The following is a 20000-nucleotide window of genomic DNA, read 5'->3' on the forward strand; positions in this document are numbered from 1 at the left end:
CCTTGAGAAACTGAAACTGAAACTCGGTTTACTGGGGTTTGCAAATTTGTATTTTGTATTTGTATTTCTTTTTATCACAACAGATTTCTCTGTGTGAAAGTCGGGCTGCTCTCCCCAGGGAGAGCGCGTCGCTACACTACAGCGCCACACATCTTTTTGTATTTTTTCCTGCGTGCAGTTTTATTTGTTTTTCCTATTGAAGTGGATTTTTCTACAGAATTTTGCCAGGAACAAAACCTTTTGTTGCCGTGGGTTCTTTTATGTGTGCTAAGTGCATGCAGCATACGGGACCTCAGTTTATAATCTCATCTGAATGACTAGTGTCCAGACCACCACTCAAGGTCTAGTGAAGGGGGAGAAAATACCGGCAGCTGAGCCGTGATTCGAACCAGCGCGCTCAGATTCTCTTGCTTCCTAGGCGGACGCGTTACCTCTAGGCCATCACTCCACTTGCATGCGCACATTCTGTAAAATTGCAAATCATTCATCAGGCAAAAAATATTTCACTAACAAATTGAGATGTGTCCAGGAGAATTTTTTTTAGAGAGTTTGTTGATGGTGCAGTTTTATATTCAGGTGGCAATGAGTTCCAGAGGTTAGCGACTCTGTTATTGAAGCAGTGTTTACCCTGTTTTGAACCACTGAATTAATGTACTTTTCTCTCTTGGTTCCATGTTTTATCATATGGATAGACAGATAGATAGATAGATGGATATAGATAAATAGATAGATAGAAGGTAATCAAAAGAATAACTCAAAATAAAAATCTCTTCTAAACTTTTGAATGTTTGGTTGGTCTCAATAACGTCTCCTCTTACACGCCTTCCTTTCAATGAATGTACATGTGTAAAGGTACAATGCATTGAAAAAAACAACTACCTGGTCTTCCTTTTGGGTTGATGATCCTCTCTCTCTCTCTCTCTCTTCCCTTCATGCAATGAAGGCATGTTTTTGAATGGCGTTCCCTGTTGGGTATAGCAAGGGCTGTTTAGTCTTGTGTCAGTGATCTGCAGGGTGTAATGTTGTGTTTTGTTGCTTCTCTTGGTGTTGTATGTGTCTGACTGACGTGTTGATGTAAAAAGCTTTGACAGGTTTGAAAGTGCTGTCTGAATGTAGCACTATTCTTCTTCTTCTTCTTCTATTGAGAGGTTTGAAAGTGGTATATTTGTATTTGTATTTCTTTTTATCACAACAGATTTCTCTGTGTGAAATTTGGGCTACTCTCCCCAGGGAGAGCGCATTGCTCCACTACAGCGCCACCCATCTTTTTGTATTTTTTCCTGCGTGCAGTTTTATTTGTTTTCCTATTGATGTGGATTTTTCGACAGAATTTTTCCAGAAACAAGCCTTTTGTTGCTGTGGGTTCTTTTACGTGCGCCAAGTGCATGCTGCACACGGGACCTCGGTTTATTGTCTCATCTGAATGACTGTACTCTAAAATAAATGTACTCTTCTTATTATTATTATCATTATAGTAATCATTGTTGTTATCAGTTTTATCATTGGGCTTGATTTTCAAAATTATCATGTCATGATGGTAATGACAAATTTGAGTACCTTATAAAAAGTTATATAATACATTGATTTTTTTTTTTTTTTTTTTTTTTTTTTGGATGGTTAGAGCCTAAAAGTATAGCCAACATAATTAAATGTGAATGGACTAACAGGACACTAATTATTCAATCAACTTTAGTCAGCCTTTGATCCCCTGGTTTTTAACAAAGTAATGCAAGTCAGATATGTATCTGTTCCCTCCACTAATTACCAGTCCCTGAAGGTGGTGGAATGTGGGGAGACTGAGGTTATGATGATAAACGTGAACATTATGACAGGGGCAGGAGGATAGATAGAGGCAGAGAGAACTGACTTATATTCCCTTTGCGGCTTCAGGGTTGTTTAACCCCTTGAATGCTTGCTGACGAGGATGTTCGTTAGTGAAGGACCGTCACCTCACTGAGATAGGCCAGAGCTTACAGGCCAGGATGTCAGTGAAGGACTGTCACCTCACTGAGATAGGCCAGAGCTTACAGGCCAGGATGTCAGTGAAGGACTGTCACCTCACTGAGATAGGCCAGAGCTTACAGGTCAGGATGTCAGTGAAGGGCTGTCACCTCACTGAGATAGGCCAGAACTTACAGGCCAGGATGTCAGTGAAGGACTGTCACCTCACTGAGATAGGCCAGAACTTACAGGCCAGGATGTCAGTGAAGGACTGTCACCTCACTGAGATATGCCAGAGCTTAAGGGCTGTCACCTCACTGAGATATGCCAGAGCTTACAGGCCAGGATGTCAGTGAAGGACTGTCACCTCACTGAGATAGGCCAGAGCTTACAGGTCAGGATGTCAGTGAAGGGCTGTCACCTCACTGAGATAGGCCAGAGTTTACAGGTCAGGATGTGTGTGTGTGTGTGTGTGTGTATGTTCAGTGTGTGTTCTCTCTCTCTCTCTCTCTCTCTGTTCAATGTTCAGTGTTCTCTCTCTCTCTCTCTCTCTCTCTCTCTCTCTGTTCAGTGTTCTCTCTCTCTCTCTCTCTCTCTTTCTCTCTGTCTCTCTCTGTTCAGTGTTCTGTGTGTGTGTGTGTGTGTGTGTGTGTGTGTGTGTGTGTGTGTTCAGTGTGTTCTCTCTCTATGTGTGTTCAGTGTTCTCTCTCTCTCTTTCTCTCTCTGTGTTCAGTTCAGTGTTCAGTGTGTTCTTTTTTCTATATTTGTAAACTATAAAAAAAAAATTAGATCTGTTTTACCTTTCTTATGTTTACATTTAAAAAAAATGATTTCAAGTGTTCCAAAAAAACCCAAAAAAACAAAAAAAACAAACAAAAAAAAGAAAAAGGAAAAGGAAAAGATAATAAAAGAGAGAGAGAGAGAGACAGAGACAGTGAAAAAAAACAAACAAAACACATTGTCCCGTGGCACTTACCAAAAGAAGTTTAGCAAAGAAAAGAAAAGAAAAAAACCCTCCAGAATGCTATGAAGCTGCAGATGCATGGAGTGTGTTGTGATTCGATTGATCTTTGGTCATGTTTCAGTGGAGGCGTTGGTGAATGATTATTCATGGCCACGCTTTTTGCATTGCATTCCTGCATCTGTAGACATATTGCGCCCATCCGACTATCAGTAAGAACGCGGACGAGAACAACAACAACAACAGAAGAAGATATATAGAAAATAAAAGAAACATGAGCGCGCTTTTTTTTTTTTTTTTTTTTTTTTTTCAAGATTTTTGTCCCCTTCAATGATAATTAGCCCTGGATCCGTTCTCCAAAGACCGGTGCTGCAGATGCGTTGAGTGTGTTGTGATTCGATTGATCTTTGGTCATGTGTCAGTGGAGGCGTTGGTGAATAATTATTCTTGCCCACGCTTTTTGCATTGCATTCCTGCATCTGTACACATTCCATTTCATTCACCCCTTGACTGCTGAATTTTGATGAAATGAGATCAGTTTGATGTAAACCTTGAAGTGCAGTTGCATCATTTTGTCTGCTTTTGTTTCAAGCGGTGTAATTGATGTTGTTTAACGAAAAATGGTACAATCCCAGCAGGAAGAAGTTAAACAAAAGAATGGTGGTTAACATCCTGACATGTATTTGTATTTTGTATTTGTATTTCTTTTTATCACAACAGATTTCTCTGTTTGAAATTCGGGTTGCTCTCCCCAGGGAGAGCACGTCGCTACACGACAGCGCCCCCATCCCCACCCCCCCCCCCCTTTTTTTTTCTTTTTTTTTTTTCCTGCGCGGTTTTTTTGTTTTTTTTTATTTGTTTTTCCTATCGAAGTGGATTTTCTACAGTATTTTGCCAGGAACAACCCTTTTGTTCCTGTGGGTTATTTTACGTGTGCTAAATGCATGCTGCACACGGGACCTCAGTTTATCGTCTCATGTGAATGACTAGCGTCCAGACCACCACTCAAGATCTAGTGGAGGGGGAGAAAATATTGGTGGCTGAGCCGTGATTCGAACCAGCACGCTCAGATTCTTTCGCTTCCTTGGCGGACGCATTACCTCTTGGCCATCACTCCACACTTTTGTCATGGTGAGATGTGAGCCCTTCAGTTTCACTGACCAGCATAATTTGTCAGCAGCATTCAAGGGGTTAATGTAAAAAATAGTGTGAGCATGCATAAATGTATGATGTGTTTCAGCATATAATGTGTGTGTGTGTGTGTGTGTGTGTGTGTGTGTGTGTGTGTGTGAATCAGATGAAGAGACATGTATTGGAGAAGAGTACATTACTTCTCACTTCATAACAACAGCATTATTTTTAGAATGTCATCAAGAATGCAGACTGTAGCCACAGACATGTTACTTTCTGCATACATTTTTGGGTGAAAGCAGATGAATATGTTCAAAACATGACTTGTTTACAAAAAAAAAAAAAAAAGCAAAAAAAAATTTATGCAGTACTGATTTAAATTCTTTACCTTTTTCAGTTCTTAAGGGCCTTCATACCAAGGCATTTGAAAGAAGTTCTCCAGCTGCAACGCCATCAAGAACCAGTGCAGTGTTTTAATCAGTTTTTATCTGGTGTAATAAATTGAAATGTATGTCTAACTACATGACAACAGAATCTGTTGCAACGTTCTCATAATTATGCATTGGGTGTAACAGATGGACATGTTTGTGTGTCTGCAAGACAACACAATCTGTTACAATATTTTCATCATTATGTATTGGATGTGACAGATGGAAATGTATGTTTAACCACAAGACAACAGGATTAATCACAATATTCTCTTCATAAACAAATCTACTCCATTCCTTTCTTTGTGACTACCTTCACCTCTGCACTCCATCTTGCTCTCTTCTATCTGCTTCAGATCCACTCTCTTTCTGTGTTCCCAGATTCAAACACTCTCTACAATCAGCTGCTGCTCTTTCTCTGCTTCTGGAACTTGCACTTGAAACACTTTCACTTTGTAAAATCCCTGCACTCAGCTCTTTCAAGTCTGACCTTAAAACTTACCTCTTTCCAGAACAGCTCCTCCATACCCTCCCTCTTTCAGTCCATAGTTTCTCCAGCCTTCTATCAATGTGTGTTTATGATAAGTTTTGTCTTTCATCCGTTCGGTTCACTGTTCTCTGGATAGCATGTGGTAGTTGTCCCTAATTGCCGCAAGTGCCCTGATGATGGACTTCATCTCACTGAAGACGATGTTGGGTTGCTCCCCTCAGGTGCCCTTTATGGCCAGCCCATCAGCTTGCTCGTTCCCAGGTACTCCACATACACCTGGCCTTGTGGACAGGAAGACCAGACTGTGGAGCCACATTGTCCAAAACTGCCCCCCTGTTCAAACAGGCAAGACAAGATGTGTGACCTGTTGACACTCCACTCATGACAAAACTACATGGCAGCCATGAAGACCTGGAGAAAATTATATCATTCATTGCCAGAATTGGACTGATGGTGTGGCTGTCTATGCCAAGGAGAAGAGGAAAGTTATGCATGCGTGTGGAAGTTTTTAGTGAAAGGGCTGTGTTATGTTTATACACAAGATTCAGTACTATATAGATATATCATTTATTTAAAGTCCTATTTTATGATGATGATGTATTGGAGACACTGACCTATAAACATGGACTGGGAATGCCGCTGTGTGCGCCTTGCAGTCACTTGACGCCAACTGAGCGAGCGAGCCGCGGCCATTTTGGACACCTCTTATGGATACTTGTCTAATCCTACCTCAGTCTTGAAAAGACTGTGCGTGCGCCCGCATGTGTGTTTACGCGCGTCTGAGTGCCTGTTTGTGTTTGTATGCATGCATGCATGCATGTGTGTGTGACTGTGTGTGTGTGTGTGTGACTCTGTGTATGTGTGTGTGTGTGTGTGTGACTGTGTGTGTGTGTGTGTGTGTGACTGTGCGTGTGTGTGATTGTGTGTGTGTGTGACTCTGTGTGTGTGTGTGTGTGTGTGTGTGTGTGTGTGTGTGTGTGTGTGTGTGTGTGTGAGCTTCAGAATGAGTCACGGCAGAGGATGGAGGTAAGAAAAAGTATAACGGGAATATATTCATATTTTTATTGTGTTCTCACATTATGATATATACAGTCCCCCCACCCCTCCCACACACACAGTCACACACACACATATACACACACAGTCACAAACACAGAGTCACACACACACAGATGCACGCACACGCATGCACACGCGCGCGCGCGTTCACACACAGACAGACACAAAATTTCCAATTATAATATTTGACCATCAAAAAAATTGACCAAATGTCAGTTCAGTGAATTAACTGTCAGAAAAATATCTTTTTTTTTCTAATTTGCATGTTTCCTAAATAACTGTAGCAAAGGAATGTGTAATAAGATGACAACAAACAAACGAAATCTCCAGTCTTCAGATGACAACAAACGAAATCTCTCCTTTTCGCAAAACCTTTTTCTAAAAAAAAAATACACATACTTCTCAAGAGTATTATAACATTACACTCAAAGAAAAAATGTGATTCAGAGTCAATTTCATAAATGCACATAGGACAAGGAATTTTCGACATACATCAGTACAAAGAACCAAAACAGAATTAGACAGCACAAGTCAAACAGAACAAGTTCGAGCCCCAACCTTATGTCATGGGTATGCACCATGAAAACGGATGACTGTGTGCATGTTCTTCTGGGTAAAGGACGCCATAGAAGGCACAGTGAATTAACAGATTGTATCATCACAATGTACCAGAAAGATTGACACAAGGTGAAGAATTGTCAGGTGCATTTGCACATGCATGTCTCTAGGACAGACGTTACTGGTTTTTGAAGAGAACAAGTTTGTTCATTTGCTTTCTAATATATTTTCCCGTGATGAGAGAATTGTGTTGTTTGGCAAGGTGGTGCATGCGAATTTTGACGTAAGCACGTGTGATAGCCTTGATTAGAGCAAACACATGGTTGCTTTCTGGCTCTGTATCCAGCATGTGATCAGCTAGGCTGTTGAACACCCGGTCTCCAGTCCTCTCAAGAACTGCATGTGCAAGTGCACCTGTCAACCCTTCACCTTGTGGCAATCTTTGTTTGTTGACAAACAGCATTTTCTGAATGAGCTTCTCGCTCTGAATGCAGATGTCAACCACACTTGGGGATGGCTTGGTAAGACCACCTTGGTCTTTCTGCAAGATGAGCCCATGACTGGGATGGCTCCCATCCACTGCATTGACAGACAGAGCGCTCTGACAATCAGGACAGCTGAGACTGTGCCCTGTTTTCCACCTCCTCCAGCTTCCTTTTCAATTTACCTGGACTGGTTACACAATATGAATGTTCCACCTGATCTCGATGGGCGACACCACTTGTTCCAGGGGCCCCCGTTTCAGGTTGGGACGATGTAGATGAAGATGGAGATGAAGACATGGGGATCGACGACTCAGTTGTCAAGTTTCTTGGAGCTGGATTTTTCCGTGGTTTCACCTCCTGAAACAGAGTTATGACCAGTTATGATTTCTATGCAATGATATAGTGTCTACAAATTACTTTAAAACTGAAACATACCACTAGAACCACTAAAATGTTCCATCTTTAAACAGCTGTTTTTAGAGCTCGTCTGTGTTTATTGACATGTGTGTATCGTCAAAGCAGGATGATGATAATAAAATTTATTGCTTAGGATCCCCCAATCCATTCCGTCCTCGCTCTTCCCTCCCTCCTCCCACCACCCACACAAAACACAATTATGCATGCATACACATGAACATACACACACACACACGCGCGTGCACACGCACACATGCACGGACAATCACACAGTCACACACACACACACACACACACACAGAGGCGTTTTTATGGTCATTTACCAAAAGATGAATGCACATGTAAGATTGACTTAATTTCCTTAATACGTTTCATTTTGTAGGGGTTATAGGGGATTCTAGTTCCATTTTTAACATGATTTGTTGTAATTCATGCAGGTAAAAGAAAAGTGCGGCATTCTGAAAAATAAATAATATTTTAATATACAAAGTACCCCATGCAGAAGAGATGTTGTAAATGAATTTTAATATTACCTTTTGCAAGTGAGCAGGAAAGTTAAAGATGGTGGGAACAGCTGTGTGCTTCAAGAGGCCAGACGGATTGTAGCATTGCTTTTCAAAGTGGTCACCACAGATCCTGGAGTAGTCGGTAGCTTGAAATCCCTCCCTCTTCAGGGCTGCAACCCATTGTCTTCTTCTCTCTTCGTCCTTCGGGAATCTGATTACAAAACACGAATAATTCAAGTTTATTTTGTCATTGGAGTGTTCATCAAAACATTTTTACTTCCCTTATACTTAAGGTTATAATAAACACACACACACACACACACACACACACACACACACACACACACACACATATGCACACACACACACACTCTTGCACACACCGAATCATGCACCATACACACACATAGGCCTACATACAGACACACACAAACTGACAGTCGTAAGACCTCCATAACCCAACACACACACACACCACCACCACCAACAGTTACACACACACACACACACACACACACACACACCTACACACACCCCCCCCTACACACACAATGACGCACACAAACACAGTCACCTGAGACAACCATACTTTTGCAAATTTCCCAGGATGTTTGGGGTAAAGTCAATCATCCTTTCTTTAGTTTTTTACTCATTAATATCAAGAAAATTATAGGTACGAACCTGTGAAAAGATTTCCCTTTCTTTTGTCTGTTGAAACAGCCCCAAGCTGCACAAAACGTTCCGGACGGCGTAAAAATCAAATTGATGATTGTGGCTGTCAATGCAGTGAAAGGACATTGTTGTACTCTGTTGTCACTCTCTTACAAAAGGCCGGTGTACGGGGAGGTGTCCAACGTGGCGGAAAGTTCGCGCAGCTGTGGCGTCGCTCATGCAGCGCCTCGCGCGCTCTATGTAAATACGATCTCAGTGATTGGAGATGACAGAGGGCAATGTATGTGTGTGTGTGCAGGACGACATGAACCTGACGGAGGAGAAGAAGGACCCTCTGCGTGCACGGGACCTCAGCTTCAAGCGCAACATGCTGGGCATTCACCTCAAGGGCGCAGCCAAGGTCAGGGCTGCTTCCAGTGGCTCATGTTGTGTTGTGATATTCTTATTGTGTGGTGGTATTATGGTGTTCTTGTTGTGATGTGGTGGTGTTGTGTTGTGGTGTTCTTGTTGTGTTGTGTTGCTGTGGTGTTGTCATGTTCTTTGGTGTTCTGTGGTGTGGTGGTGTGTTTTGTGCTTGTTATGCTGTGTTGTTTTTGTTGTTGTGTGTTCATGTTGTGTTGTGGTGGACTTGTGGTGCCGTGTTGTTGTTTTGTTGCGGTGGTGTTGTGTTGTGTTCTTGTTGTGGTGTGGTGTAGTGTTGTCGAATGGTGTTGGTGTTACCTGGGCCACTGACAGAACTCATTCCACTGTTTCTGGTCTGTGTGTGTGTGTCACAGGTGTCAGTTAAGAGTTACACTGGTTGTCAGTAAATGCGGAGCAATGAATGATCATCAGTTAGAATACTCTGATGATAACAGTAATCACTCAGATCATCACCCACTGGAGGTGTAATGAAGGGTGGGGGGAGTTTGATGTAATGAAGGGTGGGTTAGGTGTAATGGAAGGGTGGGGGACGTTAAGTGTAATGAAGAGTGGGGGGAGTTAGGTGTAATGAAGGGTGGGGGGGGGGGAGTTAGGTGTAATGAAGGGTGGGGGGGAAGTTAGGTGTAATGAAGGGTGGGAGAAGTAAATTATCACCCACTGTAGGTGTAATGAAGGGTAAGGGAAGTTAGGTGTAATGAAGGGTGGGGGAAGTTAGGTGTAATGAAGAGTGGGGGGGAGTTAGGTGTAATGAAGGGTGGGAGAAGTAAATCATCACCCACTGTAGGTGTAATGAAGGGTAAGGGAAGTTAGGTGTAATGAAGGGTGGGGGAAGTTAGGTGTAATGAAGGGTGGGGCAGTTAGGTGTAAAAGGGTGGGGGGAGTTAGGTGTAATGAAGGGTGGGGGGAGTTAGGTGTAATGAAGGGTGGGGGAAGTTAGGTGTAATGAAGGGGGGGAGTTAGGTGTAATGAAGGGTGGGGGAAGTTAGGTGTAATGAAGGGTGGGTGGAGTTAGGTGTAATGAAAGGTGGGGGAAGTTAGGTGTAATGAAGGGTGGGGGGGAGTTAGGTGTAATGAAGGGTGGGGGAAGTTAGGTGTAATGAAGGGTGGGGGAAGTTAGGTGTAATGAAAGGTGGGGGAAGTGATAAATCATGGTCCATGTATGGGACTCGACCCCATATACACTCACTTCCTTGTTGGGCACATTACTGCTGTGCTCCTGCTCCCCCAGAACACAGCGAGGAATGAAAGCTAGATTCCTGGTGACACCCCTGTCATTCCCAGCATAGTGTTGGCTGGTTCCTTGGAGGGCAACGTGAAGGGAAACACTGTGGGAAGGTGTGGGGGGAGAGAGGGGATAGGTGAGGGAGGGTGTGCTGTGTTTCACCTGCAGACTGTCAAGTATGTTTGTTTCACCTACATCATGTGCACAACAGTTCAATACTTACAGCGTTATCTCTCTCTCTCTCTCTCTCTCTGAAGGGCCAAGGCCTACACAATTAAACAATTTGTGCCCTTGTGTCCCTGTCTCCTCTCTCTCGCTCCCTCTCTCTCTCAATAGATATATATATCTCTCTCTCTTCTCTCTCTCTCTCTCTGTCTGAAGGGCCAAGGCCTACACAATTAAACAATTTGTGCCCTTGTGTCCCTGTCTCCTCTCTCTCGCTCTCTCTCTCTCTCAATATATATATATATATATATATATATATATATATATATATATATATATATATGTATGTATGTATGTATATAAATATATATCTGACCAGTAGCTTCAGAGTTCAGAAATCGAATGCAGATTCAATTTTTTTTTTTTTTTTTTTTTTTTAAACACTAAATGCTTGTTCCTACACTGGTAGTGTGTTCTTTGTACAATCCATGCAGAACCCATGACCTTATTCTGTTTTACTTTGAACAGTTGAAAAAAAAATTCCATTAAGAAATGTGAGCAGTGCCTCACCTGTTGGCGAAACCAATGTACCTGTGTGTGTGCGTATACAAAAAAAAAAAAAAAAAAAAAGACCCTGCTGACATGATGACGAAGAAGGAGGGGGTTGGTTTGGGGGGAACAAAGCATAGGTGAAAGGTGTGGCTCCCATGATGGAGTCCCAGTGATCCAGTGTCTGTGGCCAACGAAGCGTGGGTGCCTGACTGTGGGTTGTTTTTTTTTAGGGGTCAGTTAACACGTGGACAGTGTCCATTCTTTTTTGTTATGGCTGAATTCATGAGGCCTTTTCTTGATTGGACAAAAAAACTAGAGAGTTGGTGGTTTTGGTTGATAGGGAGGAGTGTGTGTGTGTGTGTGTGCGCGTGCACGCACGTGTGTGTGTCTGTGTGTGCTTTTATGTATGTGTCCATGCTATACCATGTATGCATGTATGTGTGTTTTGAATGATATGAGAAGTTCATGTTATTGTTTTGTTTGCTTGGGGTTTTTTGTTTGTTTTTTTCCTCTCTTCTTTCTTTTGTTGTTTTGTTGTTTAGGTGGGCAGGGTATCTGATAAGTTGAAAAATGTTGAGGGTTGCAGGGACCCATTTTCTATGATTCTAGGGGATCCTTGACTTCCATCTAATGCTGTAATGGTGCGCATTCTGATCAGATCAAATCAGGGAAGTCCATCATGAATAATGAAGACATCAGTGACTCTGGAAATGAAAACGCAGCCCAAAGGCAGACATACAAATGTGGCCGTACTGTGGTCAGGCAACAGCAGATGATAGGTATTGTTCTTCTGCCTTTGCTGGATTGATGCTTCTAGTCAAGGTCCTGAAATCTGTTATTCTTCTGCCTTTGCCGGATTGATGTTATTCTTCAGACGGGCGCAATAGCCAAGTGGTTAAAGCGTTGGACTTTCAATCTGAGGGTCCCGGGTTCGAATCACGGTGACGGCGCCTGGTGGGTAAAGGGTGGAGATTTTTCCAATCTCCCAGGTCAACATATGTGCAGACCTGCTAGTGCCTGAACCCCCTTCATGTGTATACGCAAGCAGAAGATTAAATACGCATGTTAAAGATCCTGTAATCCATGTCAGCATTTGGTGGGTTATGGAAACAAGAACATACCGAGCATGCACAACCCCGAAAGCGGAGTATGGCTGCCTACATGGCGGGTTAAAAACGGTCATACACGTAAAAGCCCACTCGCGCATATACAAGTGAACGTGGGAGTTGCAGCCCATGAACACAGAAGAAGAAGAAGAAGAAGAAGAAGATGTTATTCCTCTGCCTTTGCCGGATTGATGCTTCTAGTCAAGGTCCTGAAATCTGTTACAAACACACAATGGCAGGCACAACCTGGCCATAATTGTTGAGGTTTCAGGGCCAAGTAGAGCAAAGGGAACCAACTCTTATTCTTTGGAGCAGACAATCCAAGCGTCGGACTGAAACACAGATACATCATACAGGATTTACGTTTGTGTGTGTTGTGTTCGTTCTCTAATCATTTTTACAATGCTCCCTGTACTGGGACCTGCACAGTAAACACACAGGGCACCTTTTCCATTTTCAAAGTGTCAGTGACATCTTTTTCCTTTTGTTTGTTTAAACAAAAACGTTTCATTGAACTTTGGCTATCGACCGCAATTCAAACCATGGGACTGGGAGGTGGCCATAGGAGGGTGTATTATAATTGTATTAGCATTACACAATATCAGACTGTACATGTATGGACATGACCTTTTACTTTATTACACCTAAGCAGATGGTTTCTCATTTTGATCACAAGGAAAATAAATTTCATGTGTTGGTTGTTTGATCAAAGAAGTGCACTTTGGGACATGCTTAAACAGTTTGGAAGAAACTTTGAATCACTGTACATAGAAGTTAGAACAAACAATAAATAGTGTTCATTTTCCAAATCACTTTGGCAAAAAAGGACAATGTTTTTGAAAACATTTTGTTAATATCATTATTTAAGGAAAGTACATTAAATTCAGAACTGGTCTGAGGCAACACCACCTCAGAGACATATATAGAACATGCTTTATCAGAAGACCTGGGTGGGGAATGCGGGGATGGTTTGATGAATGTATGGACGGTATTAAGTGAGGGTTGTGAGAGTATTCACATGTCATTTTTTGTTTTGTTGTTGTTTTTCGTTTACAAGGGTAATGCATGCATGCGTGTGTGTGTGTGTGTGTGTGTGTAGAACGAAATAGGAAGAAGAGAAGGCAGAAACAGAATTTGCCAGGGATGTAGTATGGGTACTGTTGGGGATGAATTTCATTTTGTTTTAGAATGCTGCCCAAAATACTGTAATTCAAAATAAATTGATACCACATAAGTATAAATCACATATGTCACACTTCAAATGTGGCAAAAGAATTAAATTCTTTGAATCTTTGTGTGTGTGCAAGCATGTGTGTATGTGTGTTTGTGTACACATGTGCATGCATATGTTTTGATGTGTAGCCGAGGGGCGGCGAGCTGGACAGTCCACAAGCCTTTGTGACGGAGCTAAGAAACCCTGACCTGAAGGGAGAAAGACGGCTGAGGGTGCTGGAGTCACTCAGAGTGTCGCTTACCAGCAAACCAGTCAGGTAATGTTTGTTTGTGTGTGTAGTAGTAGTCTTCAGTTTAACATCTTCCACTTTAAGTGAAATAAGACGGAAAAAAAAAAAGGGGGGGGGGGGGTGCGGTAGGGTGGAGGGTGGGGCGTGGTGGAGGGAACGGTATTGGGCAGAGGGTGAAAAATGGTGTGTGTGTGCGTGTGTGTGTGTGCGTGTGTGTGTGTGTGTGTGGTGGGGAAAGATACAGAGCATTGGAAAAAATAAAGCATTAAAACGGGAGACATAGGCACAATATAGAAGGAAACGCTATCATCAAGCAACTGTAACAACTATAACAAATGTCCAATTGGACTATGCAGCAAACCTTCTGCAATAGCAGATAGCATCTTGAAATTGTCAAAAATACATTCAAAAGAATTTTCCGAGAAGTTTGGTAAAAACGATTTCAGACTCTGACATTCAAAGAGTATGTGTTTTCTAGAAATAGATTCTCCACATATGCATTTAACATCTCTGCTGAACTTTGTATGTGTGTGTCAGTGTGTGTGCATGCACGTTTACATGCAGGGAAATTGTGGGAGAGTGTTAATTTGGAGAGAAAGTGTTTGTGTGTGTGTTGGAGTGTTATTGTTAAGTGTGTATGTATCTGTTGGAGTGTTATTAGTGAGAAAAAGTGTGTGTGTATGTTGGAGTGTTATTGGAGACAAAGTGTGTATGTGTCTGTTGGAGTGTTATTGGAGACAAAAGTGTATATGTTTCTGTTGGAGTGTTATTGGAGAGAAAGTGTGTGTGTGTCTGTTGGAGTGTTGTTGGAGAGAAAGTGTGTGTATGTGTGTGTTGGAGTGTTATTGGAGACAAAGTGTATGTGTCTGTTGGGGTTTTATTAGAGACAAAAGTGTATATGTGTCTATTGGAATGTTATTAGAGAGAAAGTGTGTGTGTGTCTTTTGGAGTGTTGTTGGAGAGAAAGTGTGTGTATGTGTGTGTTGGAGTGTTATTGGAGAGAAAGTGTGAATGTGTTTGTTGGAGTGTTATATAAATTATGAGTGCATTATATTTGTGAACTGGATTACAGACTGCATTGAATTAAAAACATTAACAGCTAATCAGATACACATACACAAGAAAGAGGTGAAGGATGTGCATTGTTTACATGTGATGTTCTTCTTTCCCTCTTTCTGCACAGCTGGGTGATAGACTTTGGGGAGAAAGGGCTGAATGCAATCCTGAGGAACCTGACCTACTGCTGTGATAAGTGAGTACTCCTGCACTCCCCCCCCTCCCCCCCAGCCCCTCCCACCCCCCCACACTCCCCCTCATGTCTGCCTTAACCCCTGCACTGCTGAACCCAGCTTTGCATGACTTTGAAGCGCCGTTACACCTTTCCTGTGCACTTATAAGTGGTGTCATGGATTTTGCTGATTAAAAGTAATGCAGTCCCAAGAAGGAGAATTCAAACCAAGAATGGTGACGGACATCCTGACCAGTAAGCTCTGTCTTATCTCAGTGACGTGACAACCCATGGTGGATGTTAATTCTGGTCAGTAGCAATGAAGGGCTTCTTCTTCTTCTGCGTTCACTCGTATGCACACGAGTGGGCTTTTACGTGTATGACCATTTTTACCCCGCCATGTAGGCAGCCATACTCCGTTTTCGGGGGTGTGCATGCTGGGTATGTTCTTGTTTCCATAACCCACCGAACGCTGACATGGATTACAGGATCTTTAACGTGCATATTTGATCTTCTGCTTGCATATACACATGAAGGGGGTTCAGGCACTAGCAGGTCTGCACATATGTTGACCAGGGAGATCGTAAAAATCTCCACCCTTTACCCACCAGGTGCTGTCACCGTGATTCGAACCCAGGACCCTCAGATTGACAGTCCAACGCTTTAACCACTCGGCTATTGCACCTGTCAATGAAGGGGTTAAATCACTATCAGTTACTCAGCAAGATGATAGTCATGCTGTGGTAAGTCAGTATCCCCCCACACCTTGCCGTTATCTTCATTAACCTCTGGACTGCTGCTGACGAGTCTGCTCGTCAGAGAATGGCTGTCACTTGTTCCGAGACGAGACAGAGCTTACCTGTCAGGATGTCAGTCACCGTTCTTTATTTCATCTTCTTCCTTTTGGGACTACATGACTTTTGTTCAGCAAAAATCAGTTATACTGTATAAAACTACACACAAAAAAAGCAGTAATTGCATTTCACATTCATGCTATACTGATTTGATTAAACTAAGGATCAGAGGTGAAAGGGTTAAGTGCTGTTACATCACTCAGCAACAGAACAGTCACCGTGTGAGTGAGTGTTTCTCCACAGGTTCCCTTGGTTATCTCTGAGTCACAAGACATCAGTTAATCAACAGAGACAGTCAGGCTTGGAGAATTTAGTGTTTGCCCTCAGGTTTCCTTATCTTCTTTAATCAGTGTGTGTAAACCTGATTGACAAGCTAGCTAGTCTTTAATTGATGAATAAATGTTCTTCCACAGATTTTCTCATTACCCTGATTTTTATTTTTGGTTAACAGAGATAGCGAACAAGCACTTAAAAAATACACGCACACGCACACACACACACACACACACACACACACACATATATATATATATTCCCATTTTTTAATTGTGTTTGTATATGATTTTCCATTCAAGTTTACAGTTTTTGTACCAGCCAGTGTTCCTTGTGATCTTTGTACACTGGGTAATAAAAACATATTGTGTTCTATCCTTTTATATATTTATCTATTATTTATTCACCTTTTTTTTTTCTCAAGGCCTGACTAAGCGCGTTGGGTTACGCTGCTGGTCAGGCATCTGCTTGGCAGATGTGGTGTAGCGTATATGGATTTATCCGAACGCAGTGACGCCTCCTTGAGCTACTGAAACTGAAACTGAAACTATCCTTTTATATTCTGTTCTGTTCTGTTCTCTGGTCACCTGCTGTGATAAATGACTCCCCCCCCCCCCCCCTCCCCCCCCCACCCCCCCCCCCACACACACAGGTTTCTATTACCAGTTTTCTTCTTACAGTCAAAAAGAAAATAATAATAATACTGTGAATACCAGTACTATGTCTGCACTGAGGCCTGTGGGCTGTCAAGTATGGTGGAGCAGTTGTCTTCCTGGACTGAAGTTATCACAAAGAGAGAGTGGAAACAGGAAGGAAGGAAGGAATTGATAATGGTGTTGGGAGTGGTTGGGAGTGGGGGGGGGCGGGGATATTCCCTGTGACATCCCTTCACAGTTGTGTTAAGCCATATAAAAGTTTATCAGCTTTCTGTAACTCTCACAAAAAATGATAAAGATGAAAGATGTCTAGAAGGCAAATGGTTGAAATAAGATCAGAACAAAAATGGGCCATGTTCGGCAGATCTGTCAGAAATTGTCAGGAGTTTTTATTTAAAGTTTTTTCTTTTTTCTTTTTCTTTTTTGGTGGGAGGTGTGGGGGGTAAGGAGGAGGATCGGAGGAGGGGGGGGGGCATGGTGGGATTGTAGGGGCAGGGGGGTAGGGGAGAGGGCAGGAGGGTTGTGGGGTAAAGGGTCGGAGTGGTTGGGGAGGGACAGTGTTGTGGGGGATGAAGTTAGGTTTATAACCAGTTGGAAAAATGGCAGTTTGGTCTGCATTTAATCATTGGCTCAAACATTTAAATCTTTGAATCACAAAGTGTTTGTGTGTGTGAATAATTTTTTTTTTTAAATGTTGACCTTTTGCAGTTTTTCAGTTGAGTCTCAGAGCAGATATCCGCTTGATGTTTAGTAAGTGTCTGTCATTCTCTGGCAGTTCAATTGGGGATCACCTTTCTTATTTCTTTAAAACTTCTCTGGCTACATTTTTCTTTGGGTAGTTTATTGTTTTAATATCTACAGGAGTTGTTTTTTTTTATAATGTAGATAAAAGTGTGGAAATAGTTGTCAATTGTTTCTTCTTTTCCTGTACCTTCTACTGAGAGGCTGGTGTTAATGAGGATTTGAATTCTAACATCAAAGTCGTCCCCTCAGGCTAACACTGGGTGGAGGTGGTACTAACAGAGAGAGTAAATCAGGTGAAATTGCCATTAAAAGAAAAGAAGAAAGTAAAGGAGAACCATAAAAAAACAGTGGTAATAATAAAGAGAAAAACATTTTGGTGAAATTACAAAAACAAACAAGCAACAAAAAAAGAAGAACCCCCCCCCCCCCCACACACACACACACACCCACCCACACCCCCGAAAAAACAACAACAAACCAAGTAATCTTTGATTCCAGTCTCCTTCCAGTATTATTTCCATTTATAGATGCACTCATGCACACTTGCATGCACGCATGCTTGCACACAGAGACACTCACATGCATACACACATATATATATACACACACACACTTGCCATTGTCACAGGAAAGACATGAAACTGAAGACTTAAGTACTACTGCTGTTACTTCTACTACCGCTACACACGCACACACACATGTGCACAGGTGTGCACGCACACACCCACCCACACACACCCACACGCACGCACGCACCCACCCACACACACCCACACGCACGCACGCACCTACCCACCCACCCACCCACTCTCTCACTCACTCACTCCTCTTGCAATTTCTCCAGTCCTTTTCCCTCAAAGCAGCACGAGGAAATCTGTGAAGGAAAAGTGTTGACAATAATTTGTCAGCCAGCAGTTGATAGATGTGTCCCCCAAATGTCACTGGGAAGTCAGATCAGCTTGGGCAGGGTAGGAGTCACAGATTACAGGTTCTTAAGCCATCAGTTGCAAATCAGATCAATCACTTGGCGGGGTATTTAGTCAGTTAATCACTCATTCAGATTATGTTAGGTATTTCTTCTGTTCAGTCATGTGTTTAAACAATTTCTATGAGCTGCTGTATTTGTTATTCCTCTTTGTCTTGTTCCAGTTGTGTATTGGCATAGTGTTTGTGTGTGTATGTGCGCAAGCGTGTGCGTATGTGTGTGTGTGTTAGTGCGGTGTGTGTGTGTGTGTGTTAGTGCAGTGTTTGTGTATGTGTGTGAGTGCTCGTTCATGTCCTGCAAGTTTAAATTGAAAAAAGGTGCTAAATGGAAAAAAAAAGACATATACATATCTGAATCTACATGTATATATATATATACAGTGTGCATCTTGCTTGTATTTTTTTAAATTTTGTGTATATGTCGTCATACTACACTGCTTGGGAAAAGATCCAAAATAATAACACTGTGACCCTTTCCCCACCCACATCACCCTTTCTCTTTTCTTTCTGGTAATCATACAAAACTACCAGATGGGGTCTGTGCGATGTTACACACCACAGAACAATGACTTTATTTTCTTCCGGCGTGTGGCCGCAGTGGTGTCAAGATGCTCCACTGTGCTGGCCAAGTACATTGGGGAAGGGAAGTCAAGTCCACATCGAGCCCTTTCTGTGCTCTGTGTCCCTTTCGGAGCACTTTGTCCCTCTCAGAGCTCTCAGTCAGTCAGTCAAAAACACTTGATTAGTCCACATGGAAATTGACTTGTGCAGTCACAGGTTCGTTGTAAACACCAACATAAAATGATCATGCGCATCATAAAAAGAGATTAAAACTAGTCAAATAAGAATTCCCAATAGCTGACGATAGACTAAAACAACCCCTCACTCCCCCACCTACACACACATACACACATTAACACAATAGGGTTACAAATGAAAACATCCAACAAATAAAAGGTATATGTAACTAAAATAACATGCACGTGTGCACACACACGCACGCACGCACACACACGCACACACACACATGTGGTTGCTTATGATGAGTCACGCACAAGTTTTGTAACAAGAAAATATTGTGTTCGCTCTTCCGGCTTTGAGCCATCTTCTTTCCCCGTGCAGAACAGATAATAAATGTCAGTCAGTGAAAGGAGTAACCAAGAGGTCTCTCAGCTCTTTTAAGTCAGGCCTCACAGCTTACAACCTCTTTCTGAAACAGCTCCTCCATACGCTTTCTCTCTCTGTCCATAGTTACTCCAGCCTTCTAAACTACATGTAGATTAAAAGCTATGTGTTTCTTCCCTTTGGTTCAGAGTCATGAGTGTGAAAGTTAGGGGTGAAAGCGCTTTGATTGAAAGCTCAAGATTTAAGGCTACACGAAGACATTTATTATTATTAATATCATCATTGTTATTGTTGTTGGTATTATTGTTATATTTATTCATTTGTTATGATTACTGTTATTTTTATAATAATTATTGTTATCATTATTGTTATTATTAATGTGTGAAAGTACTTTGATTGAAAGCACAAGGTTTAGCGCTATATGAAGACATTTATTTTTAATTGTAATGTTTTTATTATTCTTGTTATCACGATTATCATTCTTCTTCTTCATTGTTTTCTTCTTTGTCTTCTTCGTCGTCTTCTTCTTATCATTAGATGTACCAATGATGGGCTAA

General features: G+C 42.0%; 1 protein-coding gene across 1 annotated transcript in view; it reads left to right on the plus strand.

The window, feature by feature from the left end:
- LOC143284273 (protein diaphanous homolog 2-like) overlaps window positions 1–20000 on the plus strand; it is a 90964-nt gene that overhangs the window by 17962 nt on the left and 53002 nt on the right. The window contains exons 3-5 of the mRNA XM_076590964.1: window positions 8947–9048; window positions 13479–13606; window positions 14763–14831. Coding sequence (XP_076447079.1) covers window positions 8947–9048; window positions 13479–13606; window positions 14763–14831 — 299 coding nt within the window. The remainder of the gene's footprint in view (window positions 1–8946; window positions 9049–13478; window positions 13607–14762; window positions 14832–20000) is intronic.

Source organism: Babylonia areolata, chromosome 7, assembly GCF_041734735.1.
Source record: "Babylonia areolata isolate BAREFJ2019XMU chromosome 7, ASM4173473v1, whole genome shotgun sequence".
Taxonomy (NCBI): Eukaryota; Metazoa; Mollusca; class Gastropoda; order Neogastropoda; family Buccinidae; genus Babylonia; species Babylonia areolata.